At 56.6% G+C, this 27,744-nt stretch overlaps 3 protein-coding genes across 13 annotated transcripts in view; 1 reads left to right on the top strand and 2 right to left on the bottom strand.

The window, feature by feature from the left end:
• Positions 1 to 1,637: 1,637 nt before the first annotated feature.
• On the bottom strand, positions 1,638 to 6,254 carry FEN1 (flap structure-specific endonuclease 1). Its single transcript, XM_020916873.2, has 2 exons — positions 6,022 to 6,254; positions 1,638 to 3,521 (listed from the first exon to the last, which is right to left on the bottom strand). Exon 2 carries the CDS (start codon positions 3,500 to 3,502, stop codon positions 2,360 to 2,362), a length of 1,143 nt encoding a protein of 380 aa, XP_020772532.1. The 5' UTR covers positions 3,503 to 3,521; positions 6,022 to 6,254; the 3' UTR covers positions 1,638 to 2,359.
• A 118-nt stretch (positions 6,255 to 6,372) lies between these two features.
• TMEM258 (transmembrane protein 258) lies at positions 6,373 to 10,186 on the top strand. Of its 2 annotated transcripts, none has more exons than XM_020916877.2 (4): positions 6,373 to 6,479; positions 8,266 to 8,375; positions 9,392 to 9,528; positions 10,074 to 10,186. In XM_020916877.2, the coding sequence occupies exons 1-3, from the start codon at positions 6,477 to 6,479 to the stop codon at positions 9,516 to 9,518; spliced, it is 240 nt and encodes a 79-aa protein (XP_020772536.1). In that variant the 5' UTR covers positions 6,373 to 6,476; the 3' UTR covers positions 9,519 to 9,528; positions 10,074 to 10,186. The 2 variants fall into 2 exon arrangements, with proteins under 2 accessions (XP_020772536.1, XP_070313574.1); XM_070457473.1 differs by lacking the exon at positions 6,373 to 6,479 and adding an exon at positions 6,559 to 6,642.
• Positions 10,187 to 10,716: 530 nt separating this feature from the next.
• The window catches only part of MYRF (myelin regulatory factor), a 35,064-nt gene continuing 18,036 nt past the window's right edge, over positions 10,717 to 27,744 (bottom strand). For 2 of the 10 annotated variants that reach the window (XM_070457460.1, XM_070457468.1), the window contains 22 exons: positions 27,325 to 27,575; positions 27,121 to 27,244; positions 25,011 to 25,206; positions 23,366 to 23,442; positions 23,070 to 23,180; positions 22,338 to 22,428; positions 21,781 to 21,981; positions 21,432 to 21,543; positions 20,830 to 20,939; positions 19,813 to 19,973; positions 19,668 to 19,740; positions 19,478 to 19,566; positions 19,110 to 19,178; positions 18,603 to 18,683; positions 18,376 to 18,464; positions 18,075 to 18,266; positions 17,584 to 17,835; positions 16,006 to 16,108; positions 15,701 to 15,775; positions 15,241 to 15,346; positions 13,705 to 13,779; positions 10,717 to 13,521 (listed from right to left, as the gene is read on the bottom strand). In XM_070457460.1, coding sequence (XP_070313561.1) covers positions 13,441 to 13,521; positions 13,705 to 13,779; positions 15,241 to 15,346; positions 15,701 to 15,775; positions 16,006 to 16,108; positions 17,584 to 17,835; positions 18,075 to 18,266; positions 18,376 to 18,464; positions 18,603 to 18,683; positions 19,110 to 19,178; positions 19,478 to 19,566; positions 19,668 to 19,740; positions 19,813 to 19,973; positions 20,830 to 20,939; positions 21,432 to 21,543; positions 21,781 to 21,981; positions 22,338 to 22,428; positions 23,070 to 23,180; positions 23,366 to 23,442; positions 25,011 to 25,206; positions 27,121 to 27,244; positions 27,325 to 27,575 — 2,719 coding nt within the window. In that variant the 3' untranslated portion in view covers positions 10,717 to 13,440. The remainder of the gene's footprint in view (positions 13,522 to 13,704; positions 13,780 to 15,240; positions 15,347 to 15,700; positions 15,776 to 16,005; positions 16,109 to 17,583; positions 17,836 to 18,074; positions 18,267 to 18,375; positions 18,465 to 18,602; positions 18,684 to 19,109; positions 19,179 to 19,477; positions 19,567 to 19,667; positions 19,741 to 19,812; positions 19,974 to 20,829; positions 20,940 to 21,431; positions 21,544 to 21,780; positions 21,982 to 22,337; positions 22,429 to 23,069; positions 23,181 to 23,365; positions 23,443 to 25,010; positions 25,207 to 27,120; positions 27,245 to 27,324; positions 27,576 to 27,744) is intronic. The other 8 variants (XM_070457462.1, XM_070457463.1, XM_070457461.1 and 5 more) reach the window with 8 other exon arrangements.

The following is a 27,744-nucleotide window of genomic DNA, read 5'->3' as shown; positions in this document are numbered from 1 at the left end:
CCACTTCAGTAGACAGGCCCTTAACTAGGGCTACTGTGTCAACGCAGTAACTCCTAAGTCTTCCCACTTCTGGGCCCCCATCACCATTGGTGAAGGCTGACTCCACACTTCCACTGCAGGGTTCAATCCCAGGTCAGGGAACTAACATCCCGCATGCTGTACAGCAGAGCCAAAAAGAAAAACGGAACTCAAGTTTTGTGGCTTGGTTCAATCCGGAAAATTGGTTTGTCAACTGCTAGAAACAGACTAAAATCCCTGCCCTAAGGACAGAACTTTCTGTCTACACCAGTGGTTTGGAGGCCCCTGGTTATGGGATGTTGCCGGGGAGACTGTATCTCATTCCTGCTTCAACCAGAGGAGCTCGTAAGTCTGACATTTCATGTAAGATTTCACTTGAAAGATAGTTTACTCTTAAAAAATATCTGAACACCACTGGTCTTTAAAAGAATATACACCAACATATCACTGATTCACTTTACTGTATACAAGAGACTAGAGACTAACACAACACTGTAAAGCAGCTATATGCCAATAGAAATTTTTGAAAAATGCATATAAAAACACAAAGGACCCCAAAGGGCTAAAATGATCTTGACAGTAAGATGGAGGCTTCACTTATTGATTTCAAATATATTACACAGGCACAAAAAGCAAAACAGTAGGGTGCTGGCATAGAACCAGGCAGATAGACCTATTGGCCAGAATACAGCCCTCAGATAAACTCACACATACTGGCACAATCATCTTCCCCAAGGTTCTAAAACTCCACAATGGGAAAGAAGTCTCTTCAACAGTCATACAGAATGGGAAGAAAATTTTAAAACCATATGACTGAAAAAGGACTAAGAAATAAGTATAAATCAAGTTCCAAAAAAGGGCTAATAATCCAGTTTAATAATGGACCAAATAACTGGACAGACATCTCCCCAAAATTAAGTAAAAATGGTGAAGCAATAAATGAAAATGTTCTCAACCTCACTGATCATGGGAGAAGTGCAAATCAAAATCACAACAGATATCACATCAAACCTATCCAGATATTTTTGATTCATTTTTTTACTTAAGTATAGTTTAATTACAATATTGTGTTAATTACTGTTTTTAAAAAAATTTATTGAAGTATAACAATTACTATGTTGTTTTACTGAGGGTATGTTTTATTGATAAAAGTTATGTTGGTGAAAAAAAAAAACCACCACAACATTCCAACTCTATGAAAAAGAGTAACCTGAAATTTACGTCACAGAGGAAATAATAAAGTGATTTTTGAATGATAGCTTTCATGATTAATAAACTGGTAAAGTAAATGCCTGGATGCCTTGATGTATGTAGTTGATCTAAATTATGAGGATTTCTCAAAGGAGCTCCTTTATCTCACACAGTAGGTGCAAAACTAGAAATTCATTCAATTTATTAAAACTCCTTTCCCAGCAAGGTAAACCAGGCTTCATGGCTGAAGGACCTCCAATGCTGCCTTGGCCATCCTGTGGAGAATGGTGCCATCTTCTGGCCATTCTCAAATCACCTGTTAATAATGTGCAATTCTAACGTTACCTTGGGTGAGAACATTTTACATTGCCTGAAGCCTGGGGCACTTGAGATGTCTTCAAATGTTCTCAAAGAACAGGACATTCTGGTTACTTTTTATAGTTTTATTGAATCTTTCCTTCTCATACCTTAAAAAAACAGCACATGAAAACAGCATCTTATCCCAAAGTTTCAACTCAAATGCTTCAGGAAGGCCGTGAGAACCACTCCACCACCTTATGCCTATGAATTACCACTGTATGGAATTTCATAGCAAGTTCAAATTTCTACCCACCCCAGGATTCAAAGCCGGTAATCAAACCCTTGGTGTCAACTCCAGCTCTCTGCCTATCTTACTTCTCAGCAGCTCTTCCCATCTGTTTAAGACACTGCATCTCCCTGATAGGTACTCTTTAGGGCGGGTCAAGGCTGAGCCAGAGAGAGCAGCAGTCTGGTTCCACGGTCACCTCCCACCAGCCACCAGCTGGCCAGGCAGGAAATCATCCCAGTCTTTCATCTCCACCGTTTATCTCCCTCTCTTCTTCAAAACTTGTTGCTTTCATGTAACAATGGATTCAATGTCCATTAAATTGCCTGAGAGGCGGCTTGAGCCTGACATACTTTCCTGAGCTAAAAAAGAAGACAATGACGTACCTCTGTGGCCTTCCTGCCATGAAATCAAGTAACAAAGGGAAAAGCACAACTGAGCAGGGTGGTGCCAGGGAAGCAATGAAAGCCCCTCCCCACCCCTATGGAGGTTTCTCCAGCGCCAGCTCTTACAGGTAGAGGCAAATATCCTGGGATCACAGAGGTATCGTGAAGGGAAACCCGTTTATTTTCCTCTTTTGAACTTCCCTGCTGCCCCAGTCTTTGCCTTCTTCTTAGCGGCTCCCTTGGGCTCTGGCTCCTTGCGCTTGGCGGAAGAGAGAGAGCCGGTCACCTTAAAGAAATCATCCAGGCGGCCCTGGGTGCTGCCCTGGCGGCTCTTGCTCAGCCGCCTGACCCCACTGCGGATTCGCTCCTCGGAGAACTGCTTCTCCCCACACATGAATTTGACGAGCTCTTCTTCATTGGGCTCGCTCCACTTGAGCTCCACAGACTCTGGGTCCAGCACCTCGGGCTCCAGGAAGAGCTGCTGGGCCTCCTTGTGGAGCCAGTTTTCCGGCACGGGGTACTTGTTGGGGTCCAGCCGCCGCACGATCTCCTCGATGCTCTTGTGCTTCTGGATGAGGTCCACGGCCCGCTTGGGCCCGATGCCCCGGATGCTCTCACAGTAGTCACTGCCCAGCAGGATGCACAGATCCACGAATTGCTCCTGGTTGAGGCCCAGCTCCTGCAGGATCCGGCTCAGGTGGAACTCCTGGATGGGCAGCTTCTTGGCCTCACTGGCAGTCAGGTGCCGCATGAGCACGGGGCTGCCGAATGTCAGGCAATCCATGTCCTCTGTGGCCGCAGCGTAGACTTTGCCGGCCTTCACCAGGGCCGCACAGCTAGCCTCGGCCTCGCTGGGCGCGTCGAGGTACGGGATGCCCATGAGGCTCAGGAGATGCTTGCATTCGTCGTTGTGTTGCTTGGTGACCTTCACCAGACGCTTCGTAAACTTTTCCACCTCTGCCTCGGCCCCAGCGGCCTGAGCCTGCTGCAGCTGCTTCTCCGCCTCAGCCCGCCGCTCGCTGCGCTTGGCCAGCTCCCCAGACTTGAGCTGCGGCGGCTTGCCATCGAAGACGTACACGGGCTTGATGCCATTCTCCATCATGCGGATGGTGCGGTAGAACATGCCCATCAGGTGGCTGGTGGTCTCCCCTTCCTCGTTCTGCAGCACGTCCCCCCCTTGGCGAACAGCTATCAGGAACTGATAAATGCTCATGGAGGCATCGATGGCCACCTTGCGGCCAAAGTAGCTCTTGATGTCATTCTCCCGGATGGCACTGGGGGCCACGTCAGCGATCAGTTTCGCCAGTCCTTGAATTCCCATAGCAGTACAGGAGGGACAGCTAAAAAAGAAAGGTGGGTAAGACAAGGAGGAACTTAAAGGATGCAGGAGGATTACCAGGGGCACTATATCATCAATGTCATGCCTGCGGCTAAACAAATTTAGCACAACAAAAGGACACCAAGTCATCAAGAAATGTACAGCAAGAAAGTCTACTCAATTAATACTAGTTCACTCAGTTAATACTAAGGATTCCTGAGTATCAGGCACTAAACTACATGCTGAGAGGATAAGATATTCAAGTCGTTAAGGGACTTAAAAGTTTTGTGGCTAAGGCAGCAACAGGGCTAGCTTGCAAAAAGGGCTACAGCAAGGCCAGAGGAGACAGCCTGGGCCAGCTTGAGGAGTCCAGGGACCATGATGGCAGAACTGCCCCCTGAATGACACGCAAATCCGTTACACAAAGGTGAGACAAGACAGATAAAAAGGCAACCAAATGTCTAAGGTGGTAAACAAACTTAGGAGTATCTGTCTTCTTGCCAATTCATGAACAACACATTCGTTCCTTCTTTGGATCTTTATTCCCAACTCACTCCTCCAGCTTACCTCCCTTCAGCAGCTCTGAGGGGTTAGTTCTGTGTCAGTCTGTCAAGGCCACAATATCCAATTATTTAATCAAACATTAATGCAGGTGTTGCTGTGAAGGTATTTTGTGGGTGTGGTTAACATCTATATCAGCTGATTTTAAGGAGACTTCATTCCACAATATGGCAAAGTGAAAGTGTTAGTCACTCGGTCGTGCCTGTGTCTCTTTGCAACACCATGGACTCCTGTGTCCATGGAATTCTCCAGGCAAGAACACTGGAGTGGGTAGCCATTCCCTTCTCCAGGGGATCTTCCCGACCCAGGGATCAAGCCTGGGTCTCCTGCATTGCAGGCAGATTCTTTACCATCTGAGCCACCAGGGAAGCCCACAATGTGGGAGGGCCTCATCAAATCAGCTGAAAGGCCGTAAGCACAAAAACGGGTCTCACAAGGAAATCCTGCCTCAAGACCAGTCATCAACTCCTACCAGAGTCTCCAGCCTGCTGACCTGACCTACAATTTTCAACTTTCCAACACCTACGATCCTCTGAACCAATTCCTTAAAGTCAGCCTTCCCATATATCCATATTCTAGATCCTGTCTGTTCTGCTTCTCTGGGCAACATAGCAGCTTTGAAGAACTGGCAGGAATAACATTGGTGTGAGAATAATGCGGTTTTCACAACACTTCTCTAATCTCTCTTCAGCATCCCCTCAGCATGTCAAAGAGTTTCTACTTCTGTCATGATGTTGTTTTAAGTCTTTCCCTTTGTACTTTCTCTCCACCACTAAGTCTGAAATGTGAACTCCACAGCTTCTTCTCTACCCTGAGTTCTGATCCAGTGATGCTACAGTCACTTAGCCCAGTACCACAGTTCTGTGGTTTGGACTCCTTAGGACAGTATTTTCCAAACTTCAGTCAGGCCCAAACCACCCTCACAATTCTGTGCAACTTCCCACGAAAACCTAAACTTAAAATTTTCTTTATATGGACACCATTTTCTAAAAACTAAATTGGAAAAGAGAATTCATCTTAAGCAATAATATCTGTGCTTTATCAGTTATATTTTACTACATGTTAAATGCGTAAGTATTCAAAAAGATTCGGGGGAACTTCTCTGGAGGTCCAATAGTTAAGACTTTGTGCTCCCAATGCAGAGGGCATAGGTTTGATCCCTGGTTGGGGAATTAAAATCCCACATGTTCCACAGCTGCCAAAAAAATTTTTTAAAAAAGGGATTTTAGGGGTCATCATGTGGTATGTCCAACACGCTATACAGCCTGGGAATCCAAGACAAAAACTGGGATGAGACTGCCCTGTCTCACTTCTGTTCAGCTGTACGCTCCTCCCACCATTCTGCAGCCCTTTTCTATCTCGTTTTAGTTCCTCTGTGAATGGCAGTGGCTTTGAATCTAGGCACCATTATTTACTACCTGGATAACAGTGATCACTAAGTCACTTAGCGTGTGACATTACTAAGCCATTTAGGATTGGTTTTCTCATCTACCAAGTAAGATGATAACCATGCCTGCCTTGCAGAATTACTGCCAGGGTTAAGTGAGATATCAGACGAAAACACAAACACTAGGTGCTCGCAAACGTTCCCCCGGCAGAACCCACTCGATCCTTTGGTTCGTGTCTCAAGTTACCGGCTTTGCTAGAACAAGGGCAGATATCCTCCCACTGCGTCCGATAAAGGCAGTGATATGAACAAGTGCAGGTCAAAAAAGTGTCTCCTCCAGGAGCTCGGTCACAATACACAACGACCTCATGAGGTGGGAGTTATCACCCTCTTTCTACAAATGAGGAAAGAGGCTCAGAGGTTAAGGGACTGGCCCCGGACTCGCAGCGGGAAACTGGCGGGCCCGTCTGAATCCCGCGCTCTCTCCGCCCCGCGCGCGGCAGCCGCCCGCCTTCCCCAACACCCGGCGCAAAACGGGCCCGACGCTCTCAGAGACGCTTCCCGAGGGTCTCACCTGGGCCTCTGGGGTGCTCCCGGGTGGCCCAGAACAGAACTCAGCCCGACTCCCGCCTCTGCCCCGAAGCCTCCTCAGCACCAGTCTCTGGTACCCTCTCGCTTCACCGCCTTCCAAAGCCCGCGCTCCTGTCACGTGACCTGCCGCGCCGCACAGCCTCCTGGGAAGCGTAGTACAGACCCCAGGCCCCTCGGCCAGCTTCTCTCATGGCAATCAGTCCCGCCAGGGCGGACGGACCTGCTCTGCGACCTGACCCTACCCTTCTCCACTGCTTGCCCCTACTCCACCCCGGGCTCCCGAAGGCCCCAGATCCCGCCACACCCGAAACCACGGGACTACAAGTCCCACAGAGCCACCCGCGTGGCTGCATTTCCTCTTCCGGTTGAGCAGCGCGCCTGCTCCTGACGACGTGTTCTTCCGGTGGCGGAGTGGCGGATTACCCTGTGACCGGCAAAATGGTGAGGGGGTTGAGGGGAGTTCCGATGGGGCTCTGGGGACCCCCGAGTTCCATCCTGTGCCTGTTTCTCTCACAGAGGCGTCAGGTGCCCGATGTCTAGAGGGCGGGAGGACCCTGGATCCTTCGATTTGGACTGAGGGGCGGGGAATGGGCTGACTCCTTAGGTAAGGTTTTGCTCTCAGTGGGCTTCTGATCTCGCAGTTTATAAGGATGAGGAGCGTGAGTGCATTTTTTAATACCTTCCAGCATTTAGCTCTGTTACCTGTGGTCAAACTGTTATCTCTATCTGACAAGTTTCTCCCTGCTCTGCGGAACTCGTACTCATACTACCTAGCGCTGGGCAAAAGTCACCTTCTTGGTGAAGCACTTCCAGCTGTCACGGGCACTTGTCCGCTCTGCCCTGGGAGCCCCCACAACCTGTGTACAGCCCTCTTGCCACGTGTCATGGACTTCTTTGTTATCTGCCACGCCTCCTAGTGACCACCATCTGACGTGCCTCTAGCCCTGGGATGATGTCTATTCATCTTTGTATTCCCAGTGCCAAACACAGGGCCTGCAATTGGAGGCTCAGTCAATGGCAGCGATTGTCTTCATCGTTTACAGGGGGGGGGCATAAATGTTTACTGATTTGAATTCCAGTGTCTCTTAGAACAATGGGCTCAGTTTACTTGCCTAGAGTTGTTATGTTCTGGATTTAAACATTGGCTGGTGGGTGACAATGGAAATTAACATTTGTACGGAACTTTACTTTTACAGCCCTCTTTCACAAGCATTAGCTCATGATCTTCCCTATAACCTTGGGAAGGAAACAAACACCTATTGAGCAACAACTCTATGCCAGGCAATGAGTTAGATGCTGTGACGTTTGTCTTAAATCATACATCAACCTTGTGAGAGAGGTATTATAATCACTTACTGAGATTCATGGTATTTAGTAGAGTCAGAATTTTGACTTATGTCTTTTGTTTGCAGTTCCCGAGATTCCTTAATTGTGTAGTGGGAAGAATAGAGAATTAGAAGTTGAGGCAGACTCTGGACCAGTTCAGAATCTGCCTTTCAGTCAGGATTCTGAGCTTGGTGTCTACAGACATGGGTCCATAAAGATCCTAAAATCATAAGCAAACTTTTTCTTTTGTTTTAAAAAAAAAAAAAGCACTTTATTTTGTCTTGGGGTGTAACCAATTAAAGAAAAATGTTATGATAGTTTCAGGTGAACAGTGAAGGGACTCACCCCTCCCACAAACTTTTTCTTGTGTGTGATTTGTCCCAGGCAAAGAGTCCAGACCTTTCATCATGTTTTTTTTTTTTTTCCCCATGATGATCAGTGGCCTCAGAAAATGTTAAGGACCAGACTTCCCTGGCAGTTGAGTGGTTAAGACTCTACGCTTTCAATGCAGGGAATGCAGGTTCGATTCCCTGGTCAGGGAACTAAAATCCCGCAAGCTGCATGGTGCAGCCAAAAAAAAAAATGTTAAGGACTATTGATCTGTAGCTAATCAGTCCCCTTGTGTGTCTCAGCCTCTGACTCTTAGCTGCCCTTCTCATCTCCTACTGAAAAGACAAAGCGCCACCTTAGTTTAAGATGCCATCATAATCGTTGTCATTCCCAAAAGGTATCATTTGACAGTGGTTCTTTCAAAGGAACCGGGAAGAATGTCCCTGTCTCCCAGGCTGAATTAAGCTTCTTGCAGTCATTCACAGCAGCACGAGGCTCTGATAATCCCATAGTCCTCTGAAGTTGAAGTCTTGGGATCCTTCAGTGGCTCTGATCTCACGCCTTCCCCTAGGAACTTGAGGCCATGAGCAGATACACCAGCCCCGTGAACCCGGCTGTCTTTCCCCACCTGACCGTGGTGCTGCTGGCCATTGGCATGTTCTTCACCGCCTGGTTCTTCGTGTATCCTTTGACTGAGCAGCCAGTGGGCCAGAGTTAGTGATGTGGGGACTGGAGGGAGGAACTACACTGGGTACAGGCACCCAGCCAGTTTTGTTCTGGCGTGGGGAAGCAGGACAGTCAGGAGGTTAAGGGGTAAGGGCCATTGCCATCCAAAGTCAGGTTGTAGCCTTATTTTCCAAGTTCAGGTGAGCTCAGTTGCTCTTCAGTCTTCATAGTAAGCAGAGGGCCTGGCTGGACTGGAGGCTGGGCACAGGAACTGAAGTTGAGAAGTGTTATAAGGAGTGATATACTCAGGTGTCAGGAGATCAGAGGGCTGGTCCCAGCTTTGCTGCTCATTAGCTATGTGACCTTGGTGGTTGAAGGGTGTTGTGGAATCCGGAGTCGCAAAGCACACCTCAGAGGACACTCAAGACAGAGGAGTACAGTTTATTACGCCAGCGGATCCAAGGGGAATCAGTTCTCAACAAGGCCCCTGATGGTTCTGAGAGGCCCAGCTTTATACTCCCCACTACTTGACTGGTTACATATTAGCAATCCCTTTGTTGTGTATGATTGAGTTTCACAACTAAGTAAGTGCTAGGAGAACAAACAATTAAGGTTGCGGGGGTGGGGGTGGGGGGCGGCAAACAATGATTATACATCGAGGGAGGATGTCTCCATGGTTAATCTAACAGGGGCTGCCCGACCTCAGTCTCCATTTGCCATCTGTAGGGAGGGAAGTCTCCAGACCTGGTTTTCACTAGCAGTGGTTTCCTCACTCTTGGGCAGGGTTCACATCCTGTCTTTAGGATGGATGACAGGCTTCAAGATGGAGTCTCTCCTGCTTTCTTCACACTGGCCCCAACAGTAGGAGCGCCAGGGTCTAGGTCATCTCTTGGACTCCTCTGCCCAGCTGCACGGAGCCAGACCAGCCTCCTGGAAAGCCCTCAGCGCAAACCTTTCTCCCAGAGATGCCCTGGCCAGGTTCCCTGCCCTGCGTGGTCCACACCTTTGCTTCTCCTTAATTGCCCGGCCAGTTATGAGGTCACGTCCACCAAGTACACCCGGGACATCTACAAAGAGCTCCTCATCTCCCTGGTGGCCTCACTCTTCATGGGCTTCGGAGTCCTCTTCCTGCTGCTCTGGGTCGGCATCTACATATGAGCTCCCAAGGGTGAGAGCGGTGACAGGGCGGGATGCTGGAGAAACCTCCCCACACCCACATCAGGGTCCTTGGGCCCGCGTGCCCCCTTGGCTGATGGAGACAGACTGGGCAGAAAGGACAGGGACGCCGGACACATGGGCTTCTTTCCCTGTCCCCTGGTGGGAATCTGAGCCGAGCAGGACCTGTGTCAGATCTGAGGTCTCCACACTGTCTGACCTGGGTCTGGTGCTGGAATGTACTGCCTTGGGCTGTGGGCGCAGGCTTCACGTGGTTCCACCTCTGTGTTCTAATTTTAGTATATGTGCTGCCGAAGCGAGCACCACCTCTGTGTTCTTACGCATCATGCACAGTGGCTGGGAAGCCATCGGCAAGTGGCCAGGCGGTGGGCCAGGGTCCGGGATTTGCTGCCAGGAGTTCCATTTTAGTCAGTTTCAGTGTTCTCAGTCATTGAGATAAATTTTTACTGATGTTTGGTCACTTGGTGGAGGGGTTGTGTGAGGGAAGGTGATGGAAAGATGGGTCCCTGCTCTCATTCTGATCCCCTTCTCTTTCAGATTCCAACCAGGCAGCTTCACTGAATCCCTGCTTTTGTAAATTAATTTTTTTTATTTTACTGTTGCTGGAAATGTCCCACCTGTTGCTCACAATAAAGGCAGATATGACAGCGTGTCTGGTGCTGGGACTCATGGTTCCCCAGTCCCTCCCCTTCCTGTGTCTCTGCTGCCTCCCAGATGGTTCCTGTGGCTGGGAAGCCCTGCGCTCTGCCTAGGAAGGGAGTGTGGGGAGTGTCTTATCCTTAGAATTGAGGGCTTCCGGTGGACAGGAAGGCACTGGAGCCTGCCCTCTTCTGCGCTTCTAGAGTAAGCTTCCTTAGGAACCCACACCAGTCAAGTCCGTCCCGGGCCAGTCCCCTCCTCTAAGTATAGCCAGGGACCCTCAAAAGGCTCAGCTTGTCCCTAAGCTGAGCTAAGCTTGTCCCTCCTTCTAACCCAGGCTGGGCAGCTGTAGGTCCGTGGGGTGTGGCTAGGGGAAGGGGCTACCGCGTCCTGTTCCCAGGCCTGAAGCTACGAGGGATAATGGCATACAGAGCATCTATCAGGCTCAGGGGCTCCACATGGTCCCAGCCCCACAGATGACCCCATCCTCCCCCCACCCCCACCCTGCCCTAGAACAATCTCAAGAAGACAGGAAGCAAGCTCAGATACAAAGCAGTATTTATACATTTATTTATATACGGATATTTACTTCAGAAAAGAACAGGGGACAGGAAGCAAGCAGGCCTGGGGCCGCTTCCCTCTGCCCCCTCGAGTCAGAGTTGGTACGATAAATACGAGTCAGCTCGGGGCAGGGTGGCGGGGGGCAGTTACGTGGGAGGGAGGGGGTGCGCTATGCACATGCAGGCTTCCTTGGGGGCTGTAACGTGGGCGGGGGTGCTTGTGCATTGAGAGGCCCTATATACAGCTTGAAGCTTGGGGAGATTTCACCCAGTGGCTACGGGAGTAAATGCCAAATGGGAGAGGAAGGGAGGGGTGGGTTGCTGGACCACAGGTACGGGATAGAGCCAAGACACCCACTCAGCAGCACCCACTGGGCAGCTGTCAGCTTCCAGCAGGTGGCCCACTGGCCTTTCCTGAAGCCCTTTTACCTCCCTGGGCTTAAGGCAACTTTGGTCCAAGGTTGACCCCCCTCCCTGCCCCCCTGCCTTGAGCAGCTTGGAGCCCCTACTTGGCCCCAGCCTCCACACAGAGGACCCCCTCCCCAGGCATGGTAACAGCCAGCTGCTGACCAGATTGGGGCGATGCTGTGTCCAAGTGGCTCCAGGGGGCAGTGGAGGGTCACTTTCCAGTTTAAGCACTTTTTAACTCCAGTTCAGGGGCTGTGGTCCAAGAAGCCTGCAGCCCCACTGAGGAAGCCCCAGAATCCTATCACAAGGGGCAAGGCTCGGCAGGTTTATGGCATTTAGGGAGGGTTCCCGCAATAGGGGAAAGAACAGTAGTGCTACGTAAGGCTCAGCCACCTGTGTGGTGTGGTGACCTGAAAGTCGCTCAGTCGTGTCCGACTCTGTGACCCCATGGACTATACAGTCCAAGGAATTCTCCAGGCCAGAATCCTAGAGTAGGTAGCCATTCCCTTCTCCAGGGGATCTTCCAAACCCAGGGATTGAACCCAGGTCTCCAACATTGCAGGTGGATTCTTTACCAGCTGAAGACCAGGGAAGGCCAAGAATACTGGAGTGGGTAGCCTATTCTCCAGTGGGCCTTCCTGATCCAGGAATTGAACGGGGGGTCTCCTGCATTACAGGTGGATTCTTTACCAGGTGAGCTACCAGGGAAGCAGTGGTGTGGGGAACTGTCTTAATTCCTATGTCAGAAGAAGGGCATGGAATCCCACTGCGGAGGGGCTGGGAGGTGAGGTATCCTGGCTACCCCCCATCCCGCCAGTGTGGACAAGTGCTTGATGTCCGTAGCAGAACGGGGCCCGTGGTTCCTAGGCTTCTCAGGATTCAGGTCTCCCCTGAAAGGCTCCCACTCAGCTGAGAACAAGAGGCAGGAGGGGCAAGGCCTGGCTCCCAGAGGTGGCAGAACATCACCAGGCGAAGACGGCAGTTCTGTCCCCATTTCTGAACCCTTGGCAGACACGCAGTGATTTCCACTCCTTCCATGAGCCTGGCTGTGGCCTCAGAAGGGTCCAGATACCCACTAAGAAAGGTTAATGTTGGCACTTGAGATAAGACTTCAGTAACCCAAACCCACTGCTCTGCTCCAGAGGATGGGCAGAATTGAGGCCTACTGCCGAGAACAGGGCCCCCAGCCTGGCTGGCCGAGCCCAGCATGGGGCCCTTGATCTGGGAAGGTGAAGCCACCAGCAGACAGGAGAGGGGGAAGAGGCCCATCCTGTTGGTCGGAGTGGGGTGGGTGTCTAGGCACCCAAGGACGGATCAAAGCCAGGGCCCTGCCTTTCAAGTGTCCCCCAGAGCTCTGGCCCATTTGGGACTCTCCATCTCCATTCTTCTACTCCTGCCCTGGTTTAAGTGCATTTTAGTAATTACTTCATTAATAACAGCAAAAGCTATTTGCATCCACTCATCCACCAGCCAAGACCAGCCTGCTGCCGTGCAGGGATTCCGGCTCCTCTGCTCAGAGACCAGTGGAAACTCCCCGGAGCCCAGGCTGTGTGGCTGTACAGGGAACTTCACTTTGGGATACTCCAGGTTCTAGGGTCCAAGGCTTACCTGGCCCGCTGGCCCCGCCCCTGGTTCGGCCAGGCACTGAGTGTATCGAAGGCACATGGTCAGTCGCCAGCCCATCCAGGGCCGGCTTCAGCTGCCCTGGGAGCTCTTGGAGCCAAGCTCTTCCAGGGAGAAGAGACCTCCTGGGCCACGCTTAAAGCTTAGAAGTCCGAGTACAGTAACAGTCAAACCCTAAAACGTCCGCTCCCTGACTCTCCCCAGGGAGCAGCTTTGAGACTGAGGGCTGTCCGCCCTCCATTGACTCCTGACTCGGCCAGGTCTCTGAGCCAAGCCCCCGCCAATACCAAAGGCAGACAGGTGCTCTCCCCAAAGAGGGACAGCTCCCAGTGCCAGAAGGGGAGGCAGGGAGGGTGGGCTCTGGACAGAGTCACAGCTTCCCCCGCCTCTGGGCACCTGACATCGCCAGGCCTGCATCGGCCGTGTCTGGATAGACGTGAATTGGGCCCGGCAGGTCTCTCTCTGGCTCCATCCATGGTGTGGGGGTGCCGCCAGCGGGAACAGCAGCTCCAGTGTGAGGACTTCCAGTTTCACCAGGCGCGGGGAGGGCCAAGCCGGCTCAGTCTCCAAAGAAGTGCCGGCGGCGGGCTCCAGTGTAACACCATTGCATCCAGTGTGGAAGGGGCGCCCGGGAACCCCCGGGCCCTGGTGTGGCGCTGCCTCCAGAGGGCAGCTCAGTCACACAGGCGGTAGAAGTGGAAGTAGTAGTCCGTGGCCGGCCGGACGGGGGCCTCCGCGCTGCAGTTGGCCTGACCCTGGGTGGAAGGGCAGGGGGAACCAGTGAAGTGCCTCCAGGGCCAGGCAGGAGGCGGTCCCCCTACTGACGGTCATCGCTTGACTCTGCCCCAAGTCCCACCATGTGCTCTCCAACGCCCCCCACTCACTTCTCCCCCAAGCCCCACACTGAATGTCTCGGGGAGGCGGGGTGCCCTGCTCACCAGCAATGCCACCTGGAAGTGGTAGGTGAATCTGCGGAAGGACAGGATGGTTACTGGCCACTGGTGGGAGGTGCCCTGGGGAGGGAGAAGAAGAGGGGTCAGGACAGCGGCACAGACCCCCATCCCCACAACCTGCATTCCCTCGCCATGGCCATCACAGCCCCGGGGCTCTGTAGCAGGTTTTACAAAGGAAAGTGCAAGTCGCTCAGTCGTGTCCAACTCTTTGTGACCCCATGGACTATACAGTCCACGGAATTCTCCAGGCCAGAATACTGGAGTGGGTAGCCTTTCCCTTCTCCAGGGGAGCTTATCAACCCAGGGATCAAACCCAGGTCTCCCACATGCAGGCGGATACTTTACCAGCTGAGCAACAATAGGGGAGAAGCAGAAATCAGGAGAGACTGGAGGGCAAAAGTTCTGCTTTGGGGAGCAGCAGGGGCCACCATCTGTCTGCATGCTCTGTGCCCGGCCCTGAGGGTCCACGGCCTCCTGTCTCACTGCCTTCCCTCACACTGTGCTCCGGGCCCATGGACGTGTTTCACTAAGCCTGTGCTCGCTACACGCTGCTGAGGAGGTGCTGCTTATAGATGAGGGCACTGCTGAGTTACCTGCCTAAACTCCCACGGTGACATGTGGCCAAGCTGGGGCTCACCCCTCTCTGCTCTCCCCTGTCTGCCAGGCCCCGAGGCCTGAGCCTCCTTAGGGCTCTCAGCACTCCATCCTCTACGCAAGCTACTTCTGCACCTCTTTTCTCATTGGTGAGGGACTGCATTCTTGGAAGGTGTGGTCTGTTTCTACCCCATCTCTGGCTCCCCTCAGCTGGGCCCAGCCCAGGGCCAGGGACAGGGGAGGCCCTAAGAAATACTGATTGAATAAACACACGAATTGGCGAGAAGAAACTGCCTTAACTTGTGCTGAGTGTCATGTGACCAGAGAGGAGCCGGACGATGACTGGGTCCCAGCCGCCTGGTTCCCAGCCCCCTCCAGGCAGCCCAAGACCTTCCAAAGTCACAGATGGGACCGGGTCACCGCCCCCGCCCAAGCCTGAGGTCTAGCCTCCCCGGCTCCGCTGAGGCACGACCATCACCATGTTTCCAACTCTGCCGGCATGCCATGCTCTCCCTGGTGGCCCGGCCGCTGTACACGCTGTCCCCGACTCCTGGGACGCTGTCCCCTTTCCTTCCCCCTGCTCATCCCGTATCATCCTTCAGGTCTCGTCTTAAATCAAGCACGACCTGCAGGCAGGCATCCTGACCCTGCAACCAGACAAGGTCAGCTCTCCCTGCCGGGCTCCCAGGAGCCCTCTGTCTCCACCAGGCTAGGCCTTGGGCAGGGCAGGGCCGGGAGACACTTGCCATGGAGGGGTGCGTGCACACCCCCTCCCTGGGGCACAGAGGCCCAGGTCCCAAAGGGTCCCTTGTGGAGATGCCTTTGCTCTGACCCTGGCTCCCGCTCCTCACCCACTTGGGGGCTCAGTTGTGCTGGGGAGAGGAAGCTCCGGCCTGGCTGGCCCACGGGTTCCCCGTCGCCCCATACCTGGGTGTCCTGATGGGCGTGAAGGCTCTGTGGAAAGCCCCCCTCTTCGCACGGCTCCTCCTTTGACATCAGGCTGCACAGCACCACGGACACGGGGGACGAGGAGCTGGGGAAGGCCCAGTCAGCGGGGAATTGGGGTTCTGAGCTCCTCCACCCCAGCCCCCTCCCAGCCAGCCCTCCCCTCGGCCTCCCTCTCCCCACAGAACCTGGCCACTGACTCCCCTCGGCCAGTCAATGAGGCGCAGCCGTCACGGCCCTCAATGGTTACAGACCCCTTCCCATCCCCCATCCCGCACACTCTTCACAGCCCATTTCACAGATGAGCAACTGAGGCCCGGAGACTGCCGGGTCACAAAGCCAGTGAAGCACGCAGCAGGCAGGAGAGCCGGCCGCCCCCTCAGGGCCCCCATCCCCCAGATCGCCAGGACCACTGCACCCCATCCCCCGCACCGGCACTCACTTCATCTGCAGGGTCAGGCGGAGGTGCAGGGGGGTGCTGCTGCTGACGGGGATGTGGTAGGTGATGTTTCCAGGCCTGAAAGGGCCAAGCTGGCTCCTCAGCCCAAGGACACCCTGCCACCCCACCCCTAACGCCCATCAATTCCTCAGCCCCCAGACTAGAGGGGAGCCCTTCGAGGGCCTGGAAGGGGCTGCCCCACCTTGTGAGGGAAACTTCTCCCTGAGGGGAGCAAGATCCTGTTCCCTGACCTCATGTCACCCAAGGGAACCTGTCCTGGGGGCATGTAGGGAGGCAGCCGAGCCCACCTGCAGGCATCCTCTGAAGCGCAGTACTGGGAAGTAATGGGCATCGAATTCTCCAGCACCTGGATGGAGGTCAGGGATGGCACTGGGTCTGCAAGGAGAGAGGCTGTTGGAGCAGAAAGGAGGGTGACAAGTCAGGACACAAATGAGGAGTCAAATTTTCCCTTGCCTGAGTTGGATCAGTCATTCACACTTTAGCATGAATAAGTTTCAGGTTATTCTTTCCAGCTCCCACTTAGACTGAGGTCACACCACCACCTTCCCCAGCAGCCCCAGGACTCCCTAGTTCCCATGAGCCTGAGGTCTGCCTCCTTGATGGACCCAGAACAACCAGGAGCAGGGATGGGTCTTCCACACCCCTGCCAGGAGCGTCCAGGAGCCCACTCTTTAGAACTCTGCTCCTGACTGCACACATTTCTCTCCAACTCGGAGCTCAGGGATGTCAAGTTGGTAGCTTGAAATCAGCCATGGTAGTATTCCCATACACAAATCCCCTGTCCTTCAGAGACTCAACTTCCATGTCACCTCCTTCAGGGACGCCTCCCCTGATGACTTCCCCACCTCAGTCCAGATTCTGTGCCCTCACCAGTCACCAAGCCGCCTCTGTGTCCCCTCAGGACAGGTGAGGGGAGCATTGCCACACCGCTGTTTCATGTCTCTGAGCCCTTGGGGGCAGGGCTCATCCATCTCCATCACCCCCGGGTGCCCTGTACAGAGCCAGCCCCAGAGCAGGGGCCCAGGAAATGGTGCCTGGTGAGCGTCTGCCTCGTGGGGTTTCCCCATCACTTTGAACTTTAATCTCAGCAAACCAGTTTTGAAGCTCTTTTTTTTTTTTTAAGCCACAAAACCCATCAAATGAAAGTTGATGAGGAGGCCCAGTACCTAGAGCCAGAGGTGCCTGGTTGAAACCAGGAAGGTTCTCAGCCTCCCCTTCAACCTCCTAGGCAGCCTGGGGTGGAGGGTGGGGGAGGTTCGGAGACACCCAGTTTGAAAACGAATACACTAAAGGGTCCTCTAGCTTCACTTTCACTTTTCACTTTCATTCGTTGGAGAAGGAAATGACAACCCACTCGTGTTCTTGCCTGGAGAATCCAAGGGACAGGGGAGCCTGGTAGGTTGCTGTCTATGGGGTCGCACAGAGTTGGACACGACTGGAGCGACTTAGCAGCAGCAGCAGCTTTGTTAAAACCAAAAGCTTGAGGTTTGGAAAACTGGGGGGAACCACAGCACCCTCCTTGCCCTGGCAGGGTGACACAGAAGGAGCCAGGCAGACGTGGGATCAAATTCCATCTCTGCTGCTAACAGACTGTATGATCCCAGGAAGTCACTTCACCCAAATTTCCATCTCCTCATGTGAACAATGGGGACGATTCCGTTCTCATGGGAGTATTCTGAGGATTAACCAAGGCCATCGATACAACGCTACAGAATCAGCCTGGACTGATTCCTGGGACTCAGTCATGTTCAGTGAATGTGGACTGACGACTCTGCACCTGGGGAGTCTAGTGATGGGCTGAGATGCGCCCCAGCCAGTGAGCCCTGCAAGGCTAGGTTGAACTGGGCAGAGGGTAGGGCAGGTACCTGGCTGAGCCTGGGCCTGAGTGGGCTGAGCAGGGCTCAGGCCAGGCTCAGGAGCTGATCGGCGGCCCCGGCCATGGAGGCCGAGGCTGGGGCTGTTCTTGGCTTTGCCCTGGCCCCCAGGGAAGGGGACCACAGGGCTGGCCACGGGGTTTGAGCTCTTTGGATGCTTGAAGTAGCCAATGCCGTTGGCTGACAGGCCCCAGGACTTGGCTCTGACGTTGGTGACCGGCAGCAGGGCCATCTGGCTGGGGCCTGTGGGGAGAGACAGGCCCAGGCTGAGAGGAGGGCATGGGCAGCCTCCTATCCAGCTGTCTCGAGGGCCCCATGGGACTCCAGGTCACTCCCATCTGTCTCTTGGTCTCAATCTTTTTCCAGAACCTTATTCTGGGCTCCAGGAGATCAGACCCTCCCACTAATGGGTCCTTGGGGCCTTTCTTAGGCCTCATGTAAAAACTCCTCAAGCCAAACCCCGGGCCCCATGCAAGCCATACCTGAGCGGTTGGTGGGGGGGCTGGGACTAGGGCTGAGACCAGGACCAGGATTAAAGCTGGGGCCTAGACTGGGGTCAGTGGAGGGGGTGGGGCTGGGCGAGGAGCAGCAGATGACCGGGCAGGGGCGGGTAGAGCACAGGTCCAAGGTGCGGAGCGCTGGAGCTGGGGCTGAGCGGGTCGGGCCGGTGGTACCTGAGGAAACCAGAGACTGTATGAGCTGGAGGGGTCAGCACAACTCCCCGCTTAGGACACACCCAGCGCTCCCCGTCCTACCTCCTCCAATCCCACCCCCGGCACGCACCCAGCAGCAGAGAGGGCTGTGGGCCAAGCACCCCAGTGGTCACGGGGGACTGTCGGAGCTGAGTGGTCCCAAAGTTCTGGCTGGACCTGCTGGGGAAGCGTGGGCTGAGCTCAGAGGGGCTGGGCGAGCCTGGGCTGGGAGTCGCAGAGAAGTGGGAGGGATGTGAGGAGGTGGACAGGGAAGGCAGAAAGGAGGCAGTGGGGAGAAGGCTTGGTCCAGACACGTACCATGGGCACACGGCCTCACTCCCCCCAGGGTGCTGGGGCCGGAGCAGGGCCAGAAGACAGGAAGTAGACACGGCAAAAGAGCTAAGGGGTGGCAGAGAGGAAACAGGGTTGGGGACAGGCATGGGGAGGAGAGAGAGAGAAGACACGGTCAGAGATGGCCCAAGGGCTGAGGGTGACAGTGGGCAGAAGAGCCCAAGGCCCCACCCTGGCCCTCCTTCCCCCACCCCCTGCTCTAACCAGGGCCCCTCAGAGGCCCAGCTACCTGGAGAAGCCCTGAGCAGGCTAGGGAGCAACACCAGCTTCAGCACGACAGCAAAGCAGCTGCCTCCCCCCCAAACCAGGGGGCCTTCTGACCCACCCCCTGCCCCACCCCCCCAAAAAACCCTGGCGGGCTGAGATCTGGAGGTGGAGCCCCCTTTACAGGAAATGTTCTCCAGGGCTCCTCTGACCCTGGCCAAACCCCACCTGGCCTGGTGGTGGCTGGCAGCCAGGCCTCCAGGGACATACCCATCACTTTCCGCCAGCTCCTCCTCAGTGCGCAGGCTCAGCACGTACAGGGTGGACATGGACACCACGCTGGGAGCCACGGGAAAGGGCTGTTGTTAGAGCTGGGGCCACGGACCAGTGCCCTTTCCCCAGGATGGGGCCCTGTGGGTCCCAGGGGACAGGCTCCCAAAGTGATGGCTGTATGTGGGTCTCCCCAGTCCCGGGGAGGGGCGGGGAGGAGGAGACAGGATGAGGCAGCCCTCCACTCCTTGCCTGAGAGCTCAGCCACTTCATCTCCTGGGCCCCGGCCTCCTGCTCCCCGAGGCCTGGGCCTGCCAGCAGCCTGACGCCCCAAGCCAGCCACCCCCAGAGTCTGGAGGACCAGTCACCTGAAGGCCATGACCACCACCAGGGCCACGATGGTTCCCTGCAGGAAGCGCTGGCTAATGCAGGCCTGGTCTGGGACCACAGACGATGACTGAGGACCAAGAGGAAAGGGGACAAAGGCCCAGACTTAGGGAGCGCCATGAGGATGGGGAGGCCCCAGTCCAGCCTGCCCCCCATCCTGCCCACCCTCACCTTGCTGGCCACCTTGGGGGGCCTCTTCTTGTGGGGGACGCTGCCTGCCCGGCTGAACTGGCTCCCTGCGTGGCTGCAGCAAGAGGACCAGGTCAGAGGTGCCCCTGGGAAGGGGGTCTGGCCCTCCCCCAGCCCACGCCCCCACCTGAAGGCGCCCGAGCTGCCAGTGGACTTGAGGCTGTCGAGACGCCGCAGCTTGGCCAGCTTGTGGCTCCAGCGCTCCAGCTCGTCGATGCGCGTCTCCAGGTTGTCTGTCAGTTTGCACAGCTCCTTCACGGCACCCACATTCTCCATGAAGATGCGCTCCTGCCACAGGCGATGGCCAGTGTCGAGGGCACAGTCAGCCCCTGGGAGCCCTGGGCCCCGGGCCCATGGGGGAGCAGGAGGGAGCCCTCGAAGCCCCACCCCGGCCAGCCTCACCTCTCGTCCAGCCTCAGCTCCCTGGCTCCCCATTCCTGCCTCTGAACACCATCCCACCTCTGCACCTATCCCCACCTGTGATCAGAACCCATGGTCCTCAGAGCCTCCCGCCTCCATCTTCCCCTCTGATGGACACGGTGTCTGAGACTTCAGCAGAGGCCAAGACCTAAGACATGCTCACTGGCACCCAGCCTCATGCCATGAAAGTTACAAACATCATCCTCAACAAACCACATGTTTAAACTTTGCCATAACCCCATGACAGAGGATGAGACGGCTGGATGGCATCACCAACTCAATGGACATGAATTTGAGCAAATTCTGGGAGATGGTGAAGGACAGGGAAGCCTGGCGTGCTGCAGTCCATGGGCCACAAAGAGTCGGACATGACTGAGCAACTGAATAACAAAATAGCATGAGAAGTTCTCAGCTGTAACTGGGGGACTGTAAGGAGGAATTGTTTCCCGCCTTTTGCAGGAGGAGATGACTCTCAAGAGGTTCCTCTCGCCCTTGATCACATAGCCACAGACTGGCCAAGTCCTCATCTCCCACCTCCACCTCTCCCTGCGGGGTGGGGAAGGGGCTCTAGAATCAGCATGAGAGAAGACTGGGGTGGGGGGATGCTCGGACTCTCTGCACTTCAGTGCCCTGTCTCTCTGGGGGTGGGGGGTGGTGCTGAATGCCCTCCAGCTGGTCCACCCTTCTGCCTCTTGGGCTCCTTCCAGTTCCCCCACCCAGAGACCTTGTTCACCACCAGGAAGTTCTCTATGGTTTTCCCATTGGCAAAGACCACATCTCCCGTGTCCTTCACGGCCTCGGGCAGGATCTCCTTCACCTCCTGAGCGATGACACCTGGGGAGGGACAAGGCAAGAGTGTGTTGGAGGGAGGACTGCCCACAGCACCATAACGTAGGCAGGGGCTGGGACTAGTGAGGGTGAAATTCTGGGAGCCAGAAATCTGAGACTCAGGGGGCCCTGGAGCAGTTTCCCAGGGACAGGGTGGCAGTTCCAGGGATCAAGGCGTGGGGTTCCGCGGGGTAGGCGGGGCTAGGGGCAGACTCCCGGAAGGACGGACCACAAGGGAAAGGAGACAGAGATCCAGGAGAATAAAAGCAATATTTATCCAGGGAGCAGAGCAGGGAGGATCCCGGGGCCACAAGTGCCAGACTTCCAGTGTCAAAGTGCAGGGGCTCTGGGAGAACGGGCAGGCCTCCCAGAGGGCCAGGATTCCCAGGGGCGAGGTTCCACAAGTCGAGGGAAGGGGTTCTTGGAAGCAGGGTTTCCAGAGGGCAGGGGACAGGGGCGGGGTTACCAGATGCCAGATCCCAGCCCCTAGATCTTTACCGGTTTCTGGCGCCGCGGCCTCGATGCCGGCAGTGGCGGCAAACTCCGGCTTGTACCTGTAGTGCACCAGCCGCATGCGCGAAATCCTCTTCAGCTGCTCCGTGGTGTCCACCTGCGCGGGAGCCAGGGCCCAGCTGAACCCCTCCCCTCCTGGGCCCGTCCGGTGGCAGGAGTGTGGGGGGGCAGACCCTGCTACCACCAGCGTGGCAGGATCCAGAGACCCAGGGCCAGCCTCTTCCATGCCTTTCCCCTGGAGCCCCGCCTCTCGGGGCCCCGCCCACAAGACAGCCCGCCCCTGCCACCGGCTCCTCCCCGCTCAGGGAGTCCCCGCCCCCGGCCCTGCCCCCACCTCCTGCACGTGCTCCTTGGCCCGCAGGTCAGAGGGGTGCATGAGCGAGCCCATGACCTTGACGTTGCCGTGCACCACCAGCGCCTCATCCGGCCGGTCCGTGTTGATGCCCACACGGCCATGGTGGAAGACCGTGTCCGGCACCTGCGCCCGCTGCCACAGCACCTCGCTGTCACTCTCAAACTGGCCTGGATTGGAGGCCTGGCAGGAGTTGGGGCTGGATCAGTCCTGGGGGTTGGGGAATGCGCAGCGCCCTGGGAAAGGGGGAAACCCCGCAGCCACCCCTCCAGCTCCAGCAGGAGCTCCTCACCCCATGCTCAGCTTAAACTGTCCTTAAACTGTCTGCAACTTTCAGAAAAGCCACCAACCAGGTCCTGGCCACCTCCACACTTAATTGTGAAGGAGACACTGGCCCTGAGAGGGTGGGAGCCTTGCCCAGGGCCACAGAGAATCAGCACTCCAGCTCCTGACCCCTGAGGACCCTGTATTTCTCCTGGGCGCTGTTTCTCCCAGGTCTGGGGAGGACTCTCAGCCCCCTGTGGGGAGGTGGCCCTCACCCGGACGATGATGCGTTCTGAGATCTGGGCGGCCAGCGTGTAGTTCTGATTTTGTGCGTGGGCCTGGAGGGCCACCACCAGCATGAAGTACCTGGACACAAGAGGGTCTCAGAGGCGCCCAGGGTCCCACCCCATTCCCCTTCCACCTCCACCAACCTTCCTGGGTCAGATGTACAGTGCACTTGGTCATCTCCCCCAGACGCCTGGGAGGAGAGCATGAACACCCCACCTTACAAAGGAGGGACTTCCCAAGTGGAGTCAGCGGTAAAGAGCCCGCCTGCCAATGCAGGAGACAGAAGAGCCGTGGGTTCGATCTCTGGGTCGGGAAGACCCCCCTGGAGGAGGGCATGGCAGCCCACTTCAGTATTCTTGCCTAGAGAATCTCCATGGGTAGAGGAGCCTGGGGGGCTACAGTCCCTTGGGTCGCAAAGAGTCAGACACGACTGCCGACTAAGCACGCAGTACGCCGACTAAGCACGCAGTACGCCGACTAAGCACGCAGTACAGAGAAGGAACCTGAGTCTCCACTAGGGGGCGGAAACAGCTAGGAAGCCAGCTTCCATTCTCCCATCCGTAAGTGGTGAAGGGCTCTGAAACCCAGGTCCCTCATCTGGGAAGTGGGTCAATTTCTGGGACTCCGTGCCTGGCAAGCTGGGGGGTGGGGGGAGACACCCTCCAGCCCCTGGTCTTCAGAAATGGAGGGGCTCCCGGGCAGGGGCGCAGCCCGCTCACCTCTGGTCGGGGTTGGGTTTGCCCTTCTTGCGCATGTTGTTGGCGGTGGTCTCGCTGAAGTGCAGCCTCCCCACAGTCACCTTCGTGACCTGTTCGGGGGGCAGATTGACCCTGCAGAGGAGGGGCAGGGTACTCAGGGACCAGGGAAGGGGGGCTGCGGAGAGCCAGGCCGCGGTGGGGCCCCGGGGTCAGGCATGTGTGGGAGGGGCAGGATGTGGGTGCCTTTGGCCCTTCTTAGCTCCTGCCAGGGGAGCCCTCCTGGGGACCCATCCCCCCAACACAGCTCAGACACTCACGTGACGGGGTTGAAGGGCCGCTTGCTTCGGTCCGACTGCGACTGCTCGATGTTGATGGACTGGTTCAGGGCCTCCAGCTGGGGGAGGAGCAGAGGCCAAGGGCACCTCAGGGCCCAGGGTCTCCCCACCTGGTCCTGCCCTCCTCAGCCTCTCAGCCCAGGCCCAGCCCAGCGGGAGCTCCTGAGGGAACTGAGGCCCACCCTCCCCTCGGCCATAGACTCCTGTGCCTTCTCCTACACCGCCGTGGCCCCATGGGCCCACACCCACACCACTCTCCCCGCCTATGTGCACACACGTGAGCACACACACAGGCAACTCTGCCGGCCACCAATTCACATCCACGCACTCCACCCATCTCCAAGTACACATCCTAAATCAACCTCCACAAACACATACGTGCATGCTAAGTCACTTCGGCCCTGACTCTTTGCAACCCCAAGGACTGTAGCCCAGCAGGCTACTCTGTCCATGGGATTCTCCAGGCAAGAATACTGGAATGGGTAGCCATTCCCTTCTCCAGGGGATCTTCCCGACCCAGGGATCGAACCCATGTCTCCTACAGCTCCTGCCCTGCAGTCAGATTCTTCATTGCTAAGCCAACCAGGAAGCCCATCCACAAACACCCAATCACACCCAAAACCACACTCCCCAGACCCCATCCCACTCCCAGGCCTCTCAAGCCCTCCAGAGCACTGGCTGAGCCACAGCAATGCCAGGCCCCACTCATGACACGGAAGGAGACACACGTGGCCAGGCCATCAGGGAGCTCATGGGCTCAAAACCAACCACCACCACTGTGGAGGTGCTGGACAGGGAGGGGCCTCAAGTCAAGATGGGCCTCAGGGCAGGTGTCCCCAAGGAGGCAGCAGAGTAAACGGCGAAGGTCAAGGAGTGGTCAGCCAGGGGAGGAGGCAGGCAGTGGGGTTCAGAGGGCGTCCCAGAGAAGGAGCTGCCTGGGGGGAGGTGGGGGCTGTGACTGGGCACAGCAAACCAGGGCCGGGGTGAGGATGGGGGTCCCGAAAGCCTCTGATGGCTCAGCCTAGCAGTCAGGGCCTTGCTGGGGTGGATGGGGGAGACAGGGTCCTGGGGGCCTTGAATGGGGAATGTTGGGCTCGCCTGTGTCTCAGGTGGAACAGGAGTCCAGCTGTAGGTGGTCAGATAAGGAGGGGGCCGGCCTGGTCTGGGCAGAGGTGTGGGGAGGAGAGGAGGGGACCAGGGTGTGGAACGTTCCAGGAGACAGAGCGGGGACTAATGGATGGTGAGAGATGGGCAAGCAGGTCCCAGATTCATGCTTGGGTAACCAGGGCCCTGGAGCCCCATTCCCGGAGAGAAGAGCCTAGGGAGGGCGAGTTTGCAGGGAGTTAATTTTGGGGATGCTATACTGAGGCAGCTGACGGCAGGGTCAGGAGCGGGGTCCTGGCTGGGGGCACAGACTTGGGGTCACAGGGTAGAGAAGGAAACGGGAAGCGGAACTGAGAAGAGGGCTGGGGGGCATGACCCTTAAGGGGCGGGCACGGGAGTTCAGGTGGGAAGAGGCGGCTGGACTCAGCACCCAGGAGCCTCCTCAGGACACACTCACCTGGTCTTGGGCTCTTTTGGCTCCCCCAGCCTCCCGCCCACCCTCCTTGCCGAGCCCCAGACCTGCCTTCACTCCATGCAGCTTCAGGTAGAAGCAGTCCAGGGGCTTGAGGCCTTCGGGCGTCTTGACGTACTTGGGCTCGCCCAGCATGCCGATGTACACCGTCACCTGGAAGTGGTTCTTCTTCTGGCACACGAAGGCGTCGTCGCCCACCGAGAAGTTGAAGCCCTTGTCGGCGTCCACGCGGTAGGTGAGCATGGGCCTGGGGGCAGGTGAGGACACTCGACCGAGGCCCCCCAGCCCGGCCTGCCTTGCCTGTCCCATCCGTGACCATGTCCCCAAGCCAATTTCCTACCTGGTGCCCCCATCCTCAAACCTCTCTCGGGATTGCTCCCACTTCTCAGAAATGGAAACTGAGCCCCCCAGGAGGATCTGAGCTCTGGTCTGACAATGCCTCGGTCAATACCCTTCCCTTACGTGCCTGGGACCACTGCGCCCGGGTGATGGGGGAGGCTGGGCAAGACCCTAGGACGGGAGTGAGTTCCTGACGAGGGGGCCTGACAGCCCACCACACTTGGCTTCTTCCCAGAACGCTGCCCGAAGCCCCCTCCCTCCAGGGAGACAGGGTGAGAGGGGATGCGTCTGTAGAGCCTCACTGTGCCTGACAGCTGGTTGCCATGGAAACGGTGGAACCAGGCGCCAGCTCTGCACGGGCCCAGCCCCTGCCCACCAGCTTGCTCAAGCCCCCAGACATCCTCATCCTGACTCCTACCGGGTGGGGAAGGGGCTCTCTGGGCAGCCTGGACTCAGCCTCAGTTTACCCATCTGTTGCTGGGAAGGTGTTCTAGGTCTGGGCTCTTCGGGGGATCTCCAGGGGGTAGGAAACAGGGAGACTGTTGGCCCGCCTTCCCCCAGGTCACCAGGCACAATCAGTGCCCCCGATGCCCAGGCCTGCCTGGAGGAAGCTGGGCAGGGAGAATGTTGCCAAACTTGGAGAGGCCTTTGGGCCCGGCTAACATCTACGGGAAGACGCAGGGCTCACTGCTTCTCCCTCCCTGGGCTCTGCTTATCTGCCTGACCACCCAGGAAACACCCAGAAAGTTCCTGGACCACACTGATGGGGGGACCTCAGGTGCCAACTTCCTGGCCTTGGGACTTGGGGTGGCAGGGCTGACCTGAGAAGTATGGCCATAGGAATGGGGGGGTCCTCACCAGGCCATACGGCTGGACATAAAAAGACCTCTCCCCGCCACCTGGATAGGGCCTCAAAGGATCCTTTAGCCACTACTTCAGTTGGACAGCTCCCTGTCGCAGCCCTGAGGGCTTCGCACTAACAACCCCACAGAGCCTGGGACCCCCAACTCCAGGAGGCTGGACTAGCTGTGAGAAGGCAAGTCTCGGATACCCTGCCCAGGCCTGGCAAGGTCCAAAGTGAGCTGATGGTGAGCCATGCGCTCACCCCTCGCTGGCCTTCCGTGGGAGTGAGGGGAGTGGTCCCAGAGTGCTCCTGGCCGGGTCCCAGGAAGCTGAATCCGCATGGGTGGGTGCTGCAGCAGAGCTAGGAATGCTGGGGCAGCCTCTGACCAGTCCTCCCCCGCCCACTGGTCCCTCCCCTGCAGGGAGGGGGCTTGCTGGAAGGGCCTCCCTGACACTCAGCTTCCGGCTACCTTCCTGGAATGCGGAGGGGGAGGGGAGGGGGAGGAGGAGCCAGAAAACACCCCTCTCCACCCACTGCTGACAGACTCGCCCCCACTGGCCCCTCCCTGGCCGACACCACCTTCTTAAGGAGGCCTCGGGTCGGCTCAGGAATCAGGAGCCCTGAGTGGCAGTCCTAGCTCTGCCCTGAGCCCGTCTGCTCTTCTGTGAAAGGGGGACTATCTTGTTCCTGGGGTGCTTCCAGCCCTGCTCCAGGATCCTGAAGCCAGGGCTGGGGGTGCCCAAATGGCATGACCAGGAGGGGTGGTGGTGGTTTAGTCGCTAAGTCGTGTCTGACTCTCCTGCGACCCCATGGATGGTAGCCCGCCAGGCTCCTCTGTCCATGGGATTTTCTAGGCAAGGATACCAGAGTGGGTTGTCATTTCCTTCTCCAGGGGATTGTCCCGACCCAGGGATGGAACCGGGTCTCCCGCATTGGCAGGCGGATTCTTCACTGAGGGGAGGGGCACGAATCACTCACAGCTCCTTGTAGTTAGCGTCGTACAGTGTTGCCCACTTGTTCTGCTGATGTGGTTGCCACTTGATGGACTGGTAGTTGGGGTCTAGGTAGGAGCCGCTGAGGCTGTCACTGTCCTGCAGGAGACCTGGAGAGAGGGAACAGCCATGGGCCCAGAGCCCCGGGCCCCGCCCCCAACTCAGAAGCCCGAGCAGGCCAGCCGTGTACCTGGTGAGGGGGCACCTGGTGGGTGCCAAGGGGGCGTCTGGACCCGGGCAATGCTGAGGGGCAGGGAGCCAGGCCCGGGTGAGAGCGGGCCCTGGGGAGGCCAGGGTGGGGAAGGGGCTCGCGCTGGGTGCGGGGGCAGGGCCGTCACAGTCCCCGGCTCCTGTTTGATCATTCCGTTCAGCATCTGGGCGTTGAGGGTGTTGGGAGGTGATTCCGAGTGCTTCCTCTTCTTGGAGGGGTGTGGGGGGAGCCTGGGGGATACAGGTGTGCATCATGGGGGACCAGCCCCTCCCCAGGACCCTTCCCACTGAGCAGTATCCCTGCTCCCCTCTCTGCCCTGTTCCAGCAAGATATGCCCAGCCCAGTGGACACCTCCTGCAGGAAGCCCGCGTCTTCTGTGCATATCATCATGTGTCTGTC

The sequence above is a fragment of the Odocoileus virginianus genome, chromosome 28 (genome assembly GCF_023699985.2).
Source record: "Odocoileus virginianus isolate 20LAN1187 ecotype Illinois chromosome 28, Ovbor_1.2, whole genome shotgun sequence".
Classification (NCBI taxonomy): domain Eukaryota; kingdom Metazoa; phylum Chordata; class Mammalia; order Artiodactyla; family Cervidae; genus Odocoileus; species Odocoileus virginianus.
This window is presented reverse-complemented; position numbering and strand designations above follow the sequence as displayed.